Raw genomic sequence first — 22,093 nt, 5'->3', positions numbered from 1 at the left:
AACCCTTTTTTATATCACAATAGTCATTTTCAAAATACTCCTTTTTCTAACAACCACCAATACCCTAAACATATTTTTAATAATCTTGACTTTAGCACTAAAATAACATTCTTGTTAATTATTTCAATGTCATAAGTAGTTGATAGTTTGCATACCATAAATTTTATTATTTTTTAAATCCTTATTTATGATATAGCTTGGAATAAAAAGAAAAATGTTACAAAGTAATCGCTTAATCCGTAAAACAACAAATAAAAAAAACAAGATTCGAATATCACTGAATTATAGTTACTACAATAATGTTACATAACTTAAATAAATTAAAAACACTGTCCTGTATTTCACCATTAAAAAAGTATGCTTAATTACACAAAATATGACATAATAATTATGTAAATAATAATAAAGAAATGATACTGAATCAATAATAAACTGAGATTACAGTTTGGATATTTGAGATAGCTTGATGAAAAATATTATGTCAAAGAGTTTGAAAAGCAAAACACCTGTCATGTATGTAATAAGAACTACTCTAAAAAATATAATTAAATTATTATAATAATACAGTTTTTAAGAACTAATTTTTTAGACGGTTTTCTAAGAAACCAACAAAATAATTGTATTGAAAAAATACGTTATATAGATTTAATGAATCAATTATTATGAGAAATTATAAATTAAAATAAATGATCATGGTAGCCATTAATACAGGTTTTAAAAACGAAAAACTAACAAAATTCAGAATGAGTAAAACATGGCAACTACAGGGTGCAGTTTTGAAGTGCCGGTACATCCCGTGTAGTGGGGTTAAGAAACCTGGGAGTGGTCTGATTGTGTCGTTATCATGCTTTGTACGCACTTTTCTTGAAAATGGCCGTCCTTTCGTTGCCACAATTTGCGACTTCTGTCTGTAGGGCTATCTAAAAGTAAATAATTTTAAACATCGGCCTCACACTTGGAAGAATTCAATGATCGAATTCGGGAGGAAATTGCCAATATACCCGTCGAGATGTGCCAAAATGCGGCTGAAAATTGCCTTCATCAATGTATCGCTGCTGGGGGCCATCATCTTTCTGAGGACGTCTTCAGGACTTGATGCATAAAACGGCATGATGTACCGAATAAAATAAAATAAACCCAATTTCTGTAAATTGTGCCGTTTTTTTGATAACACCTCAAAACTGCACTGTCTGTTTTGCCGCACCCTGTACATTGAATAAATATAACATAAGAAAGATTAAATTATGTGGCTAAAATAATTGTATTGAAAAAATACGTTATATAGATTTAATGAATCAATTATTATGAGAAATTATAAATTAAAATAAATGATCCTGGTAGCCATTAATACAGGTTTTAAAAACGAAAAACTAACAAAATTCAGAATGAGTAAAACATGGCAACTACAGGGTGCAGTTTTGAAGTGCCGGTACACCCGTGTAGTGGGGTTAAGAAACCTGGGAGTGGTCTGATTGTGTCGTTATCATGCTTTGTACGCACTTTTCTTGAAAATGGCCGTCCTTTCGTTGCCACAATCAACACATGCTTTCGAAGAAACAAACAAAATACGCAATGAGAACAAGGTAGTGATTATGACAAATGAATCTTATACGAGAAAACTTAAATATGCCTGAATTAAAATACGCAATCCTAATAGCAGTTTATTGCAAAAACACAACTGTTTTGAAAAGACAAACAAAATATTGAGAAAACAATGAGAACAATGTGGCGTCTACAGTGAATTAATCTAAAGGCTGATTTAGACCAAGCGAACACAGAGCTAGAGTTGGAACAAGAGCGTTCTTTCCTGATCTTTTAGTGTAAACGGTAATTCGTTTTCACCATTTACATCAAAAGAATACCAACGAACAAGAAAGAGAACAACAAGAACTAAAATTCTTGCAGATGCTCTGGGGCAGGTTCTAAGAACACAAGAACTCTTTGAAGAGACCGCCTCAAGGAAGGTTCGCGTACGAACACAAAGGAATGCTCTAAGGCAACTGATCAGGCGGGCTTGCGGTACTTACATCAAACGAAAGAGCATTCTACATAGTTCAGCGAATACACTCGGAGCACTGCAAGAATGCTCAACTGTTTACACCAAAAGAATTTTGCAAGAGCGGACTAGAATGAGCATTCGCTCGTTTGGTTTAAATCGGCCTTTACACAAGCAAGATGGAGTACATGAATAAAAATTTGCAGTAGAGTAAAATACACACACTGAATAGTTTTGAAGAGACAAACAAAATACGCATTGAGTAAACACGTGGCATTCGCAAAAAAATGAATTTAACACGAGAAATATGGAATAAGTTTTTTTAAAAAACGTAATCCTATTAGCTAATAACAGTAGTTATAAAACAGTTTTTGCTGAAACAAACAAAAATCCAACATTTTCAAAGAGACGGAAAATATAGAGAAAATTGGCGACTAAAACGAATGAATCTAACATGGGTAAATTGGAATAAATTAAAAGACACGATCTTGGTAGCCGCTATCCTGGACGGCGGATGTGTTGGGCTTGGGCAGGTTATTGGGCCCGCCGAGATGGTGCTGGTGGCGCAGGTGAGCGGGGCGGCGCGGGGGTGCGAGGTACTCGAACATGCTCTGCGTGTGCTGGGCCAGCATGCCCGCCAGGTCCGAAGGCATGGGGTCCGTCCAGAAGAAGTCGTGGTTGAGCGCCGTGTCTGAGTCGTAGCGCTTGGACGGGTCCAGCTGGAGTAGCTTATCCAGCAGGTCGCAGCCGTAGGGATCCTTCACATACGGCTTCAAGCGCTCCTTGACCTACAAACAACATCCATTTTTTCATTAACATTTATCATCACAGCCTCCTCTTCCCGCAATACCTTTTTTTTTACAAGATCTAAATCCATTATTGTTGTGGAGTATATGGTATACATATGCCAACTGTTTAAATAGACAACAATAACTTGGTTTGTAAAACTGGGTCAGCTCTATTGAGTAGAAAATGGAAAAAAAACTGACCACGAAAGATGTTTCAATCAATTAAGACTAAGTGGATAAGGTGACCGGATGGTGTGGAGGCAAAAACTGCTAGATTAAACCACATACTCATCTGTGAGTTGCAACTCTAACTATTGCTGATACAGTAACCGTAACAGTGAGCTGGAATAAAGCGCCCTTTGATTTGTAGCAAAAAGTGACAATTGGTACACACTATGATTTATGGTAATGGTAACCATTACAACTCGCAGATTTGTATATGGCTTTAGGTATAAGGAACTGGAGAGAAATGGTAGGGACCGACAGGAGAAGAGGCATTTCTTGTAGGCAGTCAGTAATCTCCAGTGCCAATGACGTATGCAGTGTAACATCAGTGTGTTCACTCACTGTAACATATAACATGTTTTAATACTGTTTAAACAGCTCTATGAGAGAAGCTGTACGCATAGTTTCAAGTGTCTATGTTAGAATAATGTGTGAGCTATTGTGTAATGCTAATTTATCTGATTTTTAGACCAGGTGTGCTTTAACATAATTGGATTATCAGAATAGAATATACCTAATGAGGTATCGAAAATACAGCCTACAGTAGTGTAAAACTGATAAACTGAATATGTTAAACAATATTTCAAATGAATTTAATCTAATATAAACAAATTCTAAACATTTGTTTGTTCAAAATCTTAAATCTCCGAAAGTTCTTCATCGATTGCTTTGAAATTTTGACACAATGTTGCATTTGTGTGTTTTTATATACCTATATTATATAGATGTCACCTGTGACAGGTAAAAAACATGCTTTTTTTTAAATAGTGCCATCTGTTGGACGTAAAAGCAACACGCACTATTGTTTGTCTATCTGCACAGACAGACTGAGAAACAGCAACGCTTGGCGGGGTACAGCCAAAACAATATAGTAATACAAACAACAAAAACTACTTTACCTATGCTCCCATTCATTTGTTATAAGTCATTAGTTAAATATTGTGTTATAAGATAAATGTTTTGAAAGGGAAAATTGTAAGTTTTGAATTTTTATTAGTGTACTTGTTTTTGGGACAAAAATGTTTATTGTTGTAACTGAATAAAGGCAGTTTTATTGTTGTAAAAATGAATATATTTATTCTAACCTTCCTCTTCTGACCCTTGGGCAACTCCATCTTATTGTACAGGTCGAGAGTTTCAACCCCGGGCCACACATCGGGAGTGCAGCTCCCGCACAGCTGTGAAATGAGAACCAGTTGCTGTTGCTCGGTGCTGCCCTGCATGATAGGCGAGCGAGTCCACATCTCAGCCATGATGCAGCCGGCGCCCCACATGTCCACTGGAGGCCCATAGTTGCGGTCGCCCAGCAGCAGTTCGGGGGGCCTGCAATCAAACAACACACACATTAGGACGCTGGGCCCATGATGGTCAAATCGCATTGACGCTGGACCAGTGATGACGACGCTAAGATATCAAAACGGTGAGCCAGAAAACATATGTAAACACAGAACCACTAATGATGGTGCTACATAACTTTTGCTAGACTGCGCATAAAGATACTGAACCAGTTATCATAAAAGTTAGTAACAGTTAATGTCAGATTCTCACGGCCAAAAGTATTATAGTATAACAGTTCCAAATCGGGAAAAGAATATAATTTCTAATACTGAGATAAAAATTGCTAAGAATATCTCTAAAATGGTGAGGGAAAAAAATCTGGTTGTTACAAAGGCAGATAAAGGTAACAGTATTATCATCATGGATAAAGTTGACTATATTAACAAGACAATGGATTTTCTACAAGGGGACAATTTTGAAATTATTCTGAATAACCCTATTAATAAGTGTCAAGAAATGGTGAAAGAAACGGTTTAACGTTGTAAAAGTGATATCATTGTAAACATGAAAAATAACAAAAATTTGATTTTAATTAACCCAAAAATTCCTAAACTTTACAGCCTATTAAAAATACATAAACTGAACAAACCTATTAGGCCAGTAGTCTCTAATTGTAATGCCCCAACTTTCAAATTAGCGTCAGCAATCAATACTGTAATTAATAATGCTAATATATTTCAACCAACATACACAGTTAAAAATTCGTTAGAATTAGTTAATTATCTAAAGGATTTGGAAATTCCTAATCATGCTATGTTGGTTTCTTTTGATGTAGTAAATTTATTCCCTAGTATTCCAATAGAAGAAAGTAAAACCATCATCAATAATTTGTTAAATTCATCTAACTTACAGAAAGACCTTATCCATGACCTTATTTTATTTTTCGAAGTTATTTTTAAACAAAATTATTTTCAATTTAACAATACAATTTTTAAACAAAAAGATGGCTTGGCCATGGGGAACAGTACGAGTCCTTTGATTGCAGATATTTTTATTAATAATTTAGAAAATAAGATTTTTAATAGCGGTGCCTTGTTACTTAAAAATGTATATTGTTGGAAGAGATATGTGGACGACATTTTTTGCATTTGGTTAGGAACAGAAAGACAATTGAACATGTTCTTAAACTTTTTAAATAAAATACATAAAAATATTCAATTTACATTAGAAATAGGTATAGATAAGAGTTTAAATTTCTTAGATTTAAATTTAACAATAATAGGTAATAAAATAGATTTCAATATTTTCCGTAAAGATACGTACACTGATATTATCATACATAATTCATCAAATCATCCCTTTTCTCAAAAAGTCGCAGCTTTCCATTCTATGCTTAATAGATTAATTTCGATTCCTTTGTCGGATCCTAATTATACCTCAGAATTAAATATCATATAACAAATAGCATCTAATAACGGCTATCCTTATAAATTGATAGTTGAAATACTAAATAAAAAAATTAAACATAAACTCTTTAAACTTTATTTTTATCCTATTCATAAAGATACAAACAAACAATGGCGTAGAATTCTATTTGTAGATAATGATACTTCCAAAATTATAAATAAAAACATCCCCTTCACTATTCAACCGGCGTTTTATACGGATAACAAATTAAAAAAATATATTCTTAATAATAAAGATATTGATAGTCAAACTAAAAAATCAGGTGTTTATAAACTCAACTGTAATGACTAGAGACCGGATTATATGCAACAAAAATAGCCCAAAATATGCATGCAAATATGCAATAAAAATAGCTAAAATATGCACAAAAATCAATAAAAAGTGTCAAAATATGCAACATGAAATAATAAAGGAAGTCGTATTTTTACATTTTATTTTTATTTTAGTAAGCTATTAGTTCTCAAGGATAACAATTATATTTTCGAAAATATCATTTATAAAATGTGTTTAACAATAAAATTTAGAATTTACCTTTAAAAACGTATATGACTAAGTACTGTTCTAAATGTTCTGTAGAAAAATTGTGTCTACGATCGCTTAATATATTTTTGTAAGCGGAAAAGGAACGTTCTACGTCTACTGATGTGGCTGGACAGAATTTAAATTTGGGTGCGATTTTTGAACTTATTGTTCTGGGCAAAATTTCACCTGCCCCGTTGATGAAGTTATCAATTTGGCACAAAGGTTTCCGACCCTGGGTTATTATTCAGTATGTTTTCAAATTTTTCTTTGAGTTTACTCGGGAATAGCTTTGGCAACGAGGAATTCATAAGGCGAATTTCCTTCATAAACTGAATAGATGCATTCAACGCCAATCCATGAGTTTCAAGTGTTTTTATACTTGCAGATATGTAAGCGAAATGAGTGGTAATCATAGCTGTTTTTTTTTTAATACTGGCGTTGTCAAACGATTTTTTGCACTGGAAAATTGCCAAAGCCTCTGCCCTATCGAAGTCATTGATAACACCCTTGATGTCTTTAAAATGTTCCTGGTAAAACATCGCAGCTTCGATCCATGTACCCCAACGTGTTATTACTGGCTCAGGAGGTAAAGGGATATTTGGCAGTTTTTCTTTGTAGGCCTTTATACGAGCAGGCGCCTTAAGAAACACTTTCTTTGCTAATGAAATCAGGTTATTTACATTCGCAAACGTGGATCTCACTTCTTCGGCGAGTCTGTGAATTCCGTGAGTAAAACACGTCACATGAATCAAATTGGGATAAAATACTTGGAGGGCTTTGCCTGCTTTGATCATATAGGGGGCAGCATCTGAGAGCAACACATACACATTTTCATCCGCAGAAGATTCAGGAAAAAAATTTTTTATACCCTCATTCACAAATCTGGCGATCGTAGAATGTTTTGTCTTTTCAAGTTCTCTGCAGGCGACCAAATAGGAAGGTGAAGGTTCAAGTTTTAATGCACCAACAATCAAATTTGCAATGTAACGGCCGCAAGTGTCGGTGGTTTCGTCAGCTGAAATCCATATGATGTTATCCTTGAGTTTATTGGGTATTTCTTCCAGCACATGTAGATAAATTGATGGTATGTAATTTTTAAGTAAAGTACTCGTAGATTCATCCGGTATATTTTGATTTATGCAATATTTTCGGAGAAAATCCTTCAAGGCAGGATTTGTCAGTTTGTATAGAGGGATATTGCTTGCAAGAAATGCTTCACATAGATCCATGCTAAAGTGATTTTGTTGTTTATTTTTGGAGGTTACTTCACTGTTACTGCTACTTGCCACTGTAAAAACTTGTTGTCGTGGGCCCTTTTTCTGCACTCCTGTGAACACTGGTTTTGACATGCTGGTCTATTTGGAACTTTTTTGTGCTAGAAATGTTTTTCTCGCCAACTCGGCAGTATAAAACTTTTCCGTCGTATGTAAATATTCCAGGATATTCAGCTATCCACGTATGGGCACTTTTTGTATCAGGGGGCATGGTTCACTTTCACAATGTACAACTTCGTGCAAACAAACAAAACACTAGACGAAACTCTAAAGAACAGCGCGTGCGACCAGTCAAAAACAAAATTCGCAATTCACTGAATTACCATAAAAATATACCAAATCACCCCTCATACGAATGAATGAATTGTTTTCGGCAATTAGCCGAATTAAGCCGAGTAGGCGCGAGCGCAGGCGAAGATGAGAGAGGTTCCCCCCCACTCCGGCCGCCGGCCGTAGCGATCAGTAAGATCAGTTATCAGTTCTTCGCTCAGCTTCGCTGGCCGCGCGCCTTGCTATCTGACGTCTATAGGTCTATAGTGTCGCTATATGAGGCATCTGAACGATATCATGCGTAAATATGCAAGATCTCAAATTATTTGCTAAAATATGCAACTACCGCTGAAAAGGGTCTAAATATGCATTTGCATATGAGGCCCCTAGAAACAAAGACGGAAGTGTCCACTTTGTTAAATTGTTGGCAATCTAAAAAAAACGTTTAATCAGTCCGTTATTCATCAATATGCAAGGAAATTTTAATAATATGATAGTAAACCGGTTTAAGAATACTATTTTAAATCATCTATGTATCTAAATGCCCCAGTTTCTTTAAAAAATGAATTTTTTTGATGGACACTTCCGTTTTTGTTTCAATCATTTTGACCATTTTGGACACTTGCTGTTTTGTTTCACAAACAGTTGGAAACTGCCGGTTTTGATGTAAATGACAATTTCAAAGATGTTGCAGTCAATGTAAGAAAACAATATTTTTAGGAAGATTTTTTTTATTGAAAAAGTTGCAGTTGAGTTCCTCTTGAAGATATTATTGAAAGTTGATAGGTCACTTCTATCTTAGAAATTTTCATAAATTCTGGATAACAGAAAATAGATTTAAAAAAGGTAAAATAGATTTAATTAAAGGTAAAAATAGATTTAAAGAAAAGTTAACTAAATTATAAAATAATACAAAAATTAACTAAATCATTAATAAGTCTGACACGATTTCTGCCGATTCCTCATTACATTCTATGTGAACATAATCATCTTCTTCTTCTTGAGGTACAAGAGAAGTAGTTGGACATAATTTCGAGTAGAAATTCAATTCGGGAATATTTCTCCAGTCCACCGCCAAAGTGGATATTTAGCAGTTTTGCAACATCTCGTAATTTTAAAGGATTAACCGAAATTTTATTAGCCTCAATTAAACTGGGATTTATCATATTTGCAGGTAAATTCCTCTTGCAGATATTATGGAAAGTTGATGGGTCACATCTATAATTTGTTTCTCCTTTTAAAAGAATAGTAGTTTTATTCTTGTTTCTTTTCAAAATGAACCTTTTCGTCTCCGAAAATCGAGATGCCCATGATGGTGTAGGCTTCAGAATAAGTTGCGAAGCATTTTTCCATTCGCTTACTTCTACCTCGGTACCCAACTTTATAACTGTAGCAAAATTGGATACAATATTGTAGTATTCTTCCGGTTGGATAATTTGTTCGTGTTTTTTTATTTCTTTTTCTATATTACCAAATACTCTATCGGCTGGCATAAAAGAGTGTCCAGTTACCGGAAAAATCAACTCAATTTTTTTAAGACTAGCTGGAGCCTCAGAAAACCATCGCATACACATGCCAATAATGATGGAATTTTTGTTTTGGCCTGGACACCCGTCAGCCATCAGTCTTACTGTTTTGATCCCATCTAAGGGGAGATTCTTCAATCTATGGTATACTGCAGATGCTATCTCATTGGATCCCTTTACATGAGTATTTTCCAACCAACAGTAACTGAATACATTTTCTTTAGTTAACGGTTCTTTTGATGAACCAACTACAGTCGTAAAGTTATAAAAATATAACTGCCGACTATAGTAGGCTTGCTGGTCAGGCACTTTTGGTAACACCAGATTTTTTTCGCAGTCGAAGGAAACTGTTACCAAATCACTTCTCCTTTCCCGTAGATATTTGAAAAACTCGTCATATTTTTTTTTATGTATTCGTTTTTTTATCATCAGATCTACTTTTTCACGTTCATCCGAAGTTTGTTTTATTTTTTCCGACAGTTGCAAACAAGTCGAACAAACATCAGTGCGAGGAGTTCCAATCACCAAATTAAATTTTTTATTGAACACACTCCTGAAGTATGATTGACTGATGGTAATTCCTTTATCTTCTTGTGCTTTTTCTTGCACATTAAATACATCTTCCGAATGCTGAGGTTAGAAGGTAAATACCTTCGAAGGTTTGAAGCATTTCGACAGTAATGTGCTTCAGTGCACTTGAACTTCTTTATAAAATTCATGGTGAATTCTAACCTTTCCACGAAATGACGACTCCGATGATCGCCACCACGATTTTCCGTAGCAATTTTGCCAGTTTTATAAAAACATTCCATTATGTGTTGCACCCTTTGTTTTGAAATATTTATGCTCTTTAGAAATGTTTGTTGACACACTGGAATTATGGAGCCGTCGGACAATCTAAATGAAAATTTTGTTTGAAATTGTTTTGTTTTGTAAGTGCCTTTCCTAGGTCGCTGACGTTTAATGGATACTGGTTTTAAATTTTAAAATTAGTGCATCTTGATATTTTTTGTCCTTACGTGAGTAAAAAATCTTGTGAAAACGTATCAAATCTGTCATTTTAATGCTACTGCATTGAAAACTTTTTGAAGTTTTGTGGTTGCAAGCGGGAGCAGATGGTAAACACGTTGGAGAATATCTGTGAATAATATTAAGATTAGTTACTATTATTTAGTAGACATCTCCCCTTACTTGATTAATTGTGAAAAAAAATTGTGAACAAATTCAGATAAATCTAAAAATGTCATATTTTGACATTTGCCTACAACATGATGACGGTTTACCTTTTTTTCTTGGCGATGTTTGCCTTCCATTTATGCGGTTGTTTGACACGTTTTCTCACTGATTCCGGTGGCAATATATCGGGGAAAGTTTCCATTCTTGGAATATTTGACGTCCACTAACAATAAATGGTTATTTCCACAAAAAATAACAACTTTTCACTACACGATTCACTCACGCTTCCGCACGAGTTTGTATGAATTCAAGTACGGCCGCCATTATGAATAAAGGCTCCTGATTGGCTATTTGAAAAACTGCCGCTTTTGTTTCGGAAGGAGGTGGACACTGCCGTATTTGTTACAACAACAAAACTTTAAAGCCAAAATACTATGGTTTAATGACAATTATATTAAAATCAGATATATTCTCGAGATAGAATGAACCTTTCTCTATAAAACTGCATATTCAACTCATTTTTGACGTTTGGTGGACACTTCCGTCTTTGTTTCTAGGGGCCTCATATGCAAATATGCAAATGCATATAATCCGGTCTCTAGTAATGATTGTAATTCCTTTTATATAGGAAAAACTAATAGAAACTTTGAGATTAGAATTAAAGAACATCTTAGGGCTTTAAAGGGAAACTGTGAATCAGAATTTGCGGATCATTTATTAAATAACGACCATACTTTCGATATTAATTCAGGTTTTAAAATACTACATTCTGGTTACAAGGTATCTCAAATCAATAATTTTGAAATCTTAGAAATAAGAAAACACGTGATGAAAGCAGATATTATTAATAAAAAAAAAAATTTTATAAACCCCATTTTAAATATTTTCCCAATTACCCGGTCTTTCCCGTCTAATGACATTTTAATTCCTACTTTGAATAACCCTCCCCCACTCTTACCCCTCCCCGCTCCTTCTGCCTCTTCTTTCTAGACCTAATTTTTAATTATAACTTTAGTATACTTGTGCTCCTGATGATGTGAACTTGGTTCACGAAACATGTTGAGATTTTGTATCGAAATAAAGTGATGTAAACTAAGTTATTTGTGTTTTAATAAAAAATAAATAATGCCATCACAAAGTGAAAAGCAGTTAGAAGAAGTTTTCTTCGAAAAATTATTATAGTGGTTAATTTTTGAGGTATTACGCCATTTTGCGCTACCTCCTTCTTTAGCCAATATATCAGACACCATTGCAGTGTCCATCATCAGAGCTGATGTGTAGTTTACACATCTGCCCTAATACACTGGATACTGTAATGCGGTCCGATACATTGGCTAAAGAAGGAGTTGACGCAACACGCTATAATACCCCAAAAATAAACCACTCTAATCAGAACACTGTACCACTGATGGTGCTGCTTAGTAGTGCATCAGGGCACTGAAGTAGTAATGATGATCTTAAATAACGATGTTCAGGCTTCAGACCATTGATGATAGTTCTTAGTAATGTATCAAAATACCAAACTAGTAATGATGATCGCTGTTCAGACTCTTCATCACCACACAGAACTAGTGATGATGATGAGGTAATGCAAATTGTACATCTTATAACCATAGACCAGTGATGATGATATTTTGCAATGAGGCAAGGCACTGACCCAGTGATTATGATGCATAATGATTCTTATATCAATACACTGAGCCACTAATGGACATACCGAATAAGAATACAGAATGGAGTAACCGGCCACACTGGTTCAGCACACTGGAACTGTGAAGATGACGCTTAACAATGCAACAAGACCAGCAATCATGACACTTTGTAACAGTATTCAGACCGCACATCAGGCCTCCGGACTATGATATGCTCTGTAATGATGTTTAAACTAAACAAATACTCTGTAAAATTAAAGGCACAGGCCCAAAGTAAAGAACATTGAAAATGCAGCCGCGGGAAGAACAAGGCTAAAGAAGATGAAGACGGCCCACATTATACTCACAACTACGCTCAACTAAGGTTGCAATATGGTCAAATATAATAATACTAATACAATTTAAGCAATAGATTTAATAATGTGCAACATCGCTTTACGTTTCTCAATACCCAGTTATTCAATGTACAATGATGAACATTATTGTGTGTGGGTTAGTCGAAAATTGAGACATTTTCTGCAGGACTACCTTTACAATGCAAGACAATTTACACCGCAATACAAAGCTTGTTAACAATTAACACAAATTTTGATGATCACATGCAATTCCGCTAAGTTATGCAGTAACTAACTGCATTAAGTAAATCATAATTGGTCGCAGGGAAAAGGTTAATTGTGCGTTGAAAAACTGGGGCCCAACAATACACATAAACATAATATTATATGCGCTAAAGTCATATACCAAATGCCAAATTGTGTGGAGGAAAAATGTGCTACATATATAAAATATTTGATTGTTCATCCATTCATTGATTTACAGCAAAATAAAAATGCATTCTTCATCAATCTTCGCGTAATAAAGCTGACATATTTAAAACCCTAATGAAAATAATATAATTACTTTAACTTTGCGCAGGAGTTATAAGCAAGTTGTTCCACAGATGAACTAAATAATGTATCGCAAAAACAAAAACATCTTATACGGCAAATGTTGATATTTGGCACACGTATGCTGTGTCTCCAAACTGTATTTACAACAGTGTCGAAGGGGTGAATGACGCTAGAACTATTGTCTATTCCAATACTGGTAGATCAAACTGCTTGTCACCTGTGTTCCAAAGGTTGTTATGTTTAATTTATTTTACAGTTTTCGTAGAGATTAACCTGCCAAACTTAACAATAGAGGGCCCTTGTGACTTGCGCAGGACAGTTGTGTACTATTACAGTAACTGCAGGCTCTGTACTGTTTGCTCAGCTTCTGTGGCTAAACTTAGGAGCCCCCGTGCTTAAGATGGTCACCGAAAGTTGCACTGAGATGTTAAGTATTATAGATCTTCCCATTGAAATTTTCAATTAGTTTTGCAAACGAGTACAAGGCTCTATCTGAAAACTGCAGAAGAAATTAAAAAAAAAAAAAACAAATCAAGTTACTAAGGACCCAGAATTTGAACACTCTGTTGCAACACGCTGAATAAGGTTAGTGAAATAATAATAATAATAATGATTGGATAATTTTTAGAGCGCCGTTTTTGTGAAAAATCACCTCAAGGGCGCTGCACAATTTATTTCCTAGGATCTACATTTGTTATGTAGACCAACTGTGCCAACACGAGGTTCGTCATCCGTTCAGGTATGTGTCTGCCGCCAATATAGCGCTGACATGTGTCTGCTGCCAATAAAGAGCGCTGACACAACATCCTCACATAGATAACAAACCTTGGCAGCACCGCTGTGACGTTCGACGAAGACAGAAGATGGAGAATCTGCTGCAAGAATCCTAGGTAGCGAAGGAACTGTACCAGCTGCTGCAGCGGGAGAGACTACCCCGTCCACCAACTGTGCCAGCACGAGGTTCGTCATCCGTTCAGGTATGGGTCTGCTGCTAATATAGCGCTGACATGTGTCTGCTGCCAATAAAGAGCGCTGACACAATATCCTCACATAGATAACAGACCTTGGCAGCACCGCTGTGAAGCTCAACGAAGATAGAAGATGGAGACTCTGCTGCAAGAATCCTAGATGGCGAAGGAACTGTACCAGCTGCTGCAGCAAGAGGGTCCACTGCGTCCACCAACAGTGCCAGCACGAGGTTCGTCATCCGTTCAGGTATGTGTCTGCTGCTAATATAGCGCTGACATGTGTCTGCTGCTAATAAAGAGCGCTGACACAATATCCTCACATAGATAACAGACCTTGGCGGCACCGCTGTGCAAAATCACTTCATCCTAGTCTATTTTAGTCTCTATAGTCACTTCCTAGCCATTCATGCCACTTAGTGTATCCTCTCGACCCTTTTAGACTCTTTCCTGGCTCCAATACCTAAATAAAATCCAGCAAAAAAAAATTACAATTCTTTCTATTGTCGTGATCCGACGATTTCACACCTCTGTCTCAGACCTTTAGGGCTCGCTTATCGCAGGCTATCATAAGCAAAATCTTGAACCAAAGTCAAAGTGAAGTGTATGTGTGTCATCTGTAACAAAATACATAAACAAAAACAGAAAATAAAAACAAAAACTTTAAATAAAATAGAAATCAAACAAACAGTAATGCGGTATCTTGTCTAATATCAATTAATATTTTAAAGCTCCTAGATAACAATAGAAGCATTGCAGGGAGCTGAAAATGTCCCCAAAGCCCATCACTCAAGAGTTTTTGCTTACATAAACAAGCAGATTTCTGATTTATACTTAAAAAGATTTAATATCAATTGACATACCTGTACCACAATGTGACTACTCGATTAGTATATCTGTTGGCCGCCCCTGCCTTGGCCAAACTAAAGGCCCTGGCCAGCCCGAAGTCGGCCAACTTTAAAATGCCATTCTTCGTTATTAAAATGTTGGCAGCTTTCATATCTCGATGTAAAATCTTATTATTGTGTATATAGTAAAGTCCATTCAACATCTGCTGCATAACCTTCTTAATTTCCCCCAAACTGAACTTCACATTCACATTCGACAGCAGACCGGCCAAATCGTGTTCACAAAAGTCGAAAACCAAATAAAATGTAGACCGGAACTTGTTATGAGCAGTAGCCTTCGTGCGGCATATTTCAATCAGGTTCACGACGTTTTCATGTTTCAAGAGCTGCAGGATGCGGATCTCCCTTAGAGCGGTTATCGGGAAGCCCTCCTTCTCGTTGTCCATGAGAACCTTTTTCATGGCGACGAACTTCTTGTTGCTGTTCTTCTCCCGGGCCTTGAACACCTCCCCGAAGGTGCCCTGTCCGATCTTGGCAACCTTCTCATATTTGTTGGACTCGTCGCAGAAGGGGAAGTCGAAGTCTTCTATGTACTTCTCCTTTTCACGGAGGTTCATTATGGTGGATGACACCGCTGGAGTGGATTGCCCCTCGTTACTATTTGTCGACGTGTGTGGCAAGGACATGCTTGTTAGTAAGTCGTTGAGGTAGTAGGTTTTCATTGGTGCTTGAAACATTCACGAGGCTGTCAGGAAAACGCGCGAGGAGCGAAAGGCAGCCGCCGGCGGAGTTGACGCAGAACTGCTCCGTTGCAATGGTGGTATATGATGAGTGATGAGCCCCGACGCCAGGCCTTGTACGTTTAATGCAAACGTGGAAAAACGTCAAACTACATCAATGACACATGCATATTTTATCGTGGAAAAACGTCTAAGGAATCTATGGATAAAGTTGGTGCTGCCAGTTTTTGATTATAATTTTTAACGATATTATTAATTTGCAGTCGATAATTTTTTTTCACTTCATAAATGAACCAATGCACGGTTTAATAAATTAAAATGTTTATTATAGTTAAATGATAGTAAAAAATACACATTCAGGAGCCTAAAATATTATATTATAAAAAATAATATTTTTTGTTGTTGTTTAAATACCCAAATGTTGACTAGTTGACAAATCCGGAAACCATACCTTAATTAAATTTTTAAGAGGATCTGTTTTATGCTTTCTGTATTGCTGTTTGAATTTCCAAACGATGTATTCATTTTTGGAAATATTTACTCTTTCCATCTACTCGGTACTACGACCTGTACCGAGTAAATGGAACCTCATAGCAAGACGGACCATGGGACGGACCATTTTGTCCTCTTCTAAGGTTCCCAAATTAGTGCCTACTTATAAGCTGTGAATTACTTTTGACTGAACTTTTTTCAATACCTTTCCCAAAATTGCTAAAGCAAAAAATGTTTGTTTTTATTATTCCACAAAAGCCCTTTTTCTTTCCATAAAAACTTATGATCTGCCTGGAAAGCGGATCCCGCTTAATTGCCTAGGCAATTAATGGGGTTGACAGATTACGCAATACGCATTAGAGACGAGTAGGTTAGGTTAGTAGTCACTCCTCGGAGGCTTCCTAGTAGTGCTTCCATTTAAAAGAGCTCGAATTCTAGGAGTGGGTCCGGGTTCCGAGTTCTTGAGTACGAACTGTTTGACTCACGGTTTCGGCCCTGAACTCGGTCCGGACCCGGACCAGGACTCGCTCAGACCCGCGCACGGACTTGGTTCACGTTCTCGTTTGTGGTGAATCACCACTCACCGAAAACCAGTCGTGAAAGAGGCGGTCACTGGGGGACGCGGGTCAGAGGTATTGGGGTCCGAGTCCGGGTCTTTGTAGTTTTCTGGGAGTAGGTGATTAGAATAAGGAGAGAATATAGCGCGCTTATAAATCACTTATAGCGTGGTCTGTCACAGGCATTATACATTATAAATATTATGAAGTGTTTCGAAAAATCATTTCCAATCACCGCCATTTGTATTATTCAACGTGTAACATCCAACAAGCTACGAACAGTTTTACAAATTTATATAGAAATTAGACATTTATGGAGGATAGCTGAAAGTAGTACGCATCACCACACGCCGAAAAGCGATTAAAATGTTTATTATTATTTCTCGTATATTATTTTTCTATACTAGACACAAAAAAATTAGGAAAACATAAAAACATTTCAATAACAAAATTAAGAAATGGATTAAAGAATAAAAAAGGATGTATTACGAAAAAAAACTTAAAAGAAGAAATAATTTACTTGCATACATTTACTTGAAATTGAAAAACCTAACCTACCTCACCCAGTATGGCTCACATTACCAAATAACTTGGCGTGAAATTGGCGAAACTATACATTTATGCCGGCAACTACCTAATTACAATATTACATTGTCAACACCTTAGTGGCGGTCCCTCGGGGTAGAAAGTAAATAAAGAAACAAAATTCATTCAAGCAAATCATTTAGAGTGGTAAATACTTTCTGTTTCGCCGTGGTGAAAGACCACAATCCAGAATCGAAAATTTGCTTGAAATTGTTTCAGCGTATTTGGCGACCAGATCAGATATATATTTTTTCTAACCTTACTCTTCCATCACCATTCCTTCTCCATGACCATATTCTCACTCATAAATAAACCATTCTCGTCTCACTGGCCCCAGACGGTTGGGAGAAGTTCGTGCATTGGTACCTACTCAGATAATTTTATTTTTTAATGTATTTGTACACACCGATGGTGGTTCAAATTAGTTTGAAATATTTCTCTAAAATGTATTACATTCTATACATTCTGTACCGACATTTTTTACAACAATAAAGTATTCCCCGATTAATGTAATGCAAAGAGTTTGTAGCACAACAAAGATAATCAATTTATCAGGAGGCACATGCAGATAAGGTGCATTTTGTTATGATTGATTGTATTTATTATTATTATGATAACAGACACAATACATTGTATAGAATTGACGCAGGACTGGGGCAAGGTATGGGCAACAGGCAACAGAAAATTATTTGGGTCCACTGAACAGTTAATCCCTAGAATTGTGATGTACAAAGATTTGAAATTAAACCGATATCACATTTTTTCATAAGACCGTTCAACTCCTAGACTAGCCAATAAAATGCGGGACAATGCCCTAAAATAAATTCGTAATCTTAACGACGTCAGCGAAGAAGACATGCACAGCCCTGGTGTATTGGACAGACCTACGGTTGAATTTGCCCTAGCAAATCTCGTGTAAAATAATATTAGTAGAAGTCGTGTAAAATAATATTTGGCCCTGCTTAATGGACGGACCTAACTAAATCCGTGGGGTTTATTTGAATTATATGATGAATGTATTACCAATATCTCAGATGTTTCTAAACGAATATCTCTAGAAGTTACTAATTATTCATAGTCTAGAAAAATAAAATCTTATGCTTACCGTTAATTTTATAGTTAAAATTTTCAAACCGTTTTTGTTTTACAAAAATAGTAAAGAACTTTACAAAATAAAATGAAGTATTCGGTAGTTTTAACATTTGTTTTTTTATATACTTCTTATAAATCTGAGAAATTTTCAATTTGATTGTAAGAAATCTCTGATTTTTACATTTTGAATGCATTGAATACTACTGTTTTTATTAATCTTACATATAAATCATTTAAATCCCCAGGTACAGGCCTTAAAAGTATATTTTTTCTTTGAATTAAACAGATAAAAAAATCTATTTTGGTAAAAAAAGATACAAGACTAAAGTAAAAAAAGATAAAATACTCTTCATACAAACAAAAAGTTTTCAGATTCTTGTTTGTATGAAGCGTATTTTACATGAGACGAGGTGAAGATTTTTTAGAATAGGTAATCTTGATTATTTTTATTTCAGTTTTCACGATCCGTTAATTGAATTTAATACATATTATCTATTGACAAATATAATTATATATAAGAGATATTGCGAAACGAAAAAGTTCAAGAAATACATACTACATGTTTTTCCGAAATATGGATTTCCCCGCGCAGTCCGTGTAAATGATGGCATTAACTCATAAGCACATATTTGTCGTGACTGGTATCCATGCATCTGGCAACACTGCCACTCTACTCTGGCTTTCATTCTACCATACAGTGTTTCCCAAACGGTTAAACATGTATGTAAAGTAATAGAATATTCGATTCCCAGTTGTAAACCGTTACCTTTTTTATTTTCCGTGTTATCTTCTGTTTCATGTTTCGTTTAGATTTACTGTTATTATCATCTTCTTAAATGATTAAATATTTGGTGGGTATGACCTTTAAAAGTAATTCCAAAAAATAAAGAAGTTAGTTTATTTCATAATTGAAAAAACAGTGTAAAGGTCTGAGTTGAAGGTATCAATTGATTTGTTTGAATTTTACGTAGTTTAACAATTCATATAATAGAATGCTTCCGTATATCATTTCTTGGTTTATACCTGAAGAGATTCTGTCTAGTAATTACGAATCTCCTGGCAGGCAAGACTATTATGGTCAAACAGAAACTATCTGAGCGGTCCAAAATGAGTCTGAACCTGATCATAAAATGTGCAGGTAAACTTCCACAAGAAGGTTCTCGAAATAAAATACAGTTTATTTAACAAAATTTGTTTTAAGGACATATTTTAAGGAAATGTTAATATTTCAAATGTCATCAAAACTATGTTTTCTATAAAATGTTTAGGCATTTAAACATACTATATATTTCGGGAATGGGGAATTTCTTGAACCGGTTTTATCTAATTATAGACGTTTATTGTTTTAGTTAATATTTTACAAAAGATTCAAAATAATACAATTTACGTGTTACACGGGAAATTTATTATTTGTATTTGAAAAATACCATATTTTTCACGGAAAACATATGGTTATGGACATATATATATTATATAACATGAATATATTCTAGAAGGTGGGGGTAATGCAATGCAATACCCACTTTCCTTATTTGACAAAAAATTAAAAAATATAGGTAAAGCACGAAAACTTTCATTGATGTGAAACATGTTCCTCTAAGTCTACATAAAAAAATAATAGACATAAAATAGAAAAATATATATTTATAATATTCCATTAATCAAACAATCCCGTAATCGTTTTATATTTTTTGTAGTTTTTACGAGGATGTTGGAATAATTTTACTTCTGCTGTGTACGGAAAATGTGAATGTTCGGCAGGTGAGGCCGCAAGCCTCTGCTTCCAATAATATTAAAATAATACAATACTAAACAAACAATACTTTGCATGAAGTTCAATGTTTGGTATATTCTGGATTTTTAAGGATTTTTTGAGAAACTTGGTAATATTATAATTCATCGTCTTTCCCTTGCCTGTTATTTGTATCGTTGACTTATATCCCTAATTTTGTATATTTTTTCTGCTAAAAGCACTGATACAGACTATGAACTTAAATATATCACAGATAAAAAAGTTGTCATTAATCGAAAATAAAGTATTGAACTGAACTTATAAAGTCAACACACTACTTACAGACGTAAAATCAATATAATTGTTAGCTTTTATAGAAGCACAATAGATATAATAAACCGACCCGTAAATAATAATGTTTTTTACTCTAATAAATCTATTTTAAATTATTTTTAAAACATAGTATAAAAATAGTTTGACTAAAGATTGTATCTTCCTCCCCAGGGACTAGATTTAACCACGCTAACAACCTCACCAGATGTCGATCGGGTAGGACCGACATTTATTTTGTACATTAAAATGTATCAATAATACGACGTTTTTTCACGTTTGGTTTTAGGAAGTACTGCAATTTCTATAATTCCCTTGCAAAATTTTGAGAGTGCGTTACCCGCTTAACCCGTCTCTCTTACACACATCACTTTTCCATGACCAATAACATAATACTATCCGTGCCCGCGCTCTTTTAGAAAATAATTTGGAACCTACCTAGAAATTATAAAACATATGAAAATGGCAGAGTTCTGTAAATCGAGAAACCCATAACATTCTGAATAAACTCTCCACGACATGTAGGAGCATAATACTACGACATCAGGGAGTTCCATCCCTATATAGAATTTGTTTCTTACACTAACAGTTTTACGCGCTGCGTAAATATTACGCAGCGCGTTAGGGCAGAACAGAGAAAAACTTGACTTATTACCATGGCTTTTGTTTGGTTAAAACGGTCTTAAACCAGACTCCATGTCGGCTTTGTCACAACAACGTTGAACGAAAAAGAATATTAAACGTAGAATAAAAAAAAATGCGAGATGCCTATATACCTACTGTCAGATTGATTTATTGACGAATCAACTTCAACAGTTGATTTTACCCCTCACCTTTAATTTCTAGTCTATATATTCATGTCTGTGATTTTTACCTACTTAGTTATATTTGGGGAACCCATTTACCTACCTATTGGTATGAGCTATGAGCAATACAAGCATGTTGTAAGTTTGAGAAGCACTGCTCAAAAGTCGTGGTATTCATAGAAAAGTTCACTTATAAGACTATAAGATAAAGTCACTCTTTACTAAATGGTAATCGAAGCAGCTAATTAGTGGTTACTTTCAGTAGTTTAGAAAGTTGTGAAGTTTACAGTTTTATTTATTTAGTTTACGTTATATTTCCGCCAGTACTATCAATAAACTGAATGATAACAATACAAAGCCCAATTCGCCCTTGGTATGACGCATGAATCATGAATGGACGTGCATTATTGATAAATTATTATTATTGTTGATAAAAGTTTTGTTTTAGATGTTATGGTATTTTGTTTATGTTGGATCAGTTCCATTCAGTTCTCATTTGAATACGGACGTGACATAAAAGTTCAGTAAAGTGATATTTATGTAGAAATTTAAAAAAACGTTGATATTGTAAACAATGGAGCTACCGAGAATCGACATAACAAGGGAGAGAGATGCCTTTAATGAGGTGTTCTACGAGATGAATAGGCGATTGAGGCAAACAGATTATTTCCTTACTCCCAACCAGGGAGAATTCAGCTATTCCGGGGACGAGATAAGCAGCACCCCGAATCAGTCTCACAAGATGCTCTGCATGATGTTACCAAGGGAAGTGAAAGTGAATGTCTTGAACTGCCCTCTGCCTGGCCATGTGAGGCTACAGATTCAAGGACTACAAGCCCTCAGGAACCAACAGAACTGGACGCAATATCAATCAATCGAAAG

At 35.2% G+C, this 22,093-nt stretch overlaps 1 protein-coding gene across 1 annotated transcript; it reads right to left on the bottom strand.

The window, feature by feature from the left end:
* Window positions 1–413: 413 nt before the first annotated feature.
* On the bottom strand, window positions 414–15,789 carry LOC149409427 (cyclin-dependent kinase 9-like). Its single transcript, XM_089649947.1, has 3 exons — window positions 14,893–15,789; window positions 4,095–4,332; window positions 414–2,784 (listed from the first exon to the last, which is right to left on the bottom strand). Exons 1-3 carry the CDS (start codon window positions 15,612–15,614, stop codon window positions 2,470–2,472), a joined length of 1,275 nt encoding a protein of 424 aa, XP_089506073.1. The 5' UTR covers window positions 15,615–15,789; the 3' UTR covers window positions 414–2,469.
* Between the last annotated feature and the right edge of the window lie 6,304 nt (window positions 15,790–22,093).

The sequence above is a fragment of the Hesperophylax consimilis genome, chromosome 31 (assembly GCF_061612785.1).
Source record: "Hesperophylax consimilis isolate HC1 chromosome 31, BYU_Hcon_1.0, whole genome shotgun sequence".
Lineage (NCBI taxonomy): Eukaryota > Metazoa > Arthropoda > Insecta > Trichoptera > Limnephilidae > Hesperophylax > Hesperophylax consimilis.
This window is presented reverse-complemented; position numbering and strand designations above follow the sequence as displayed.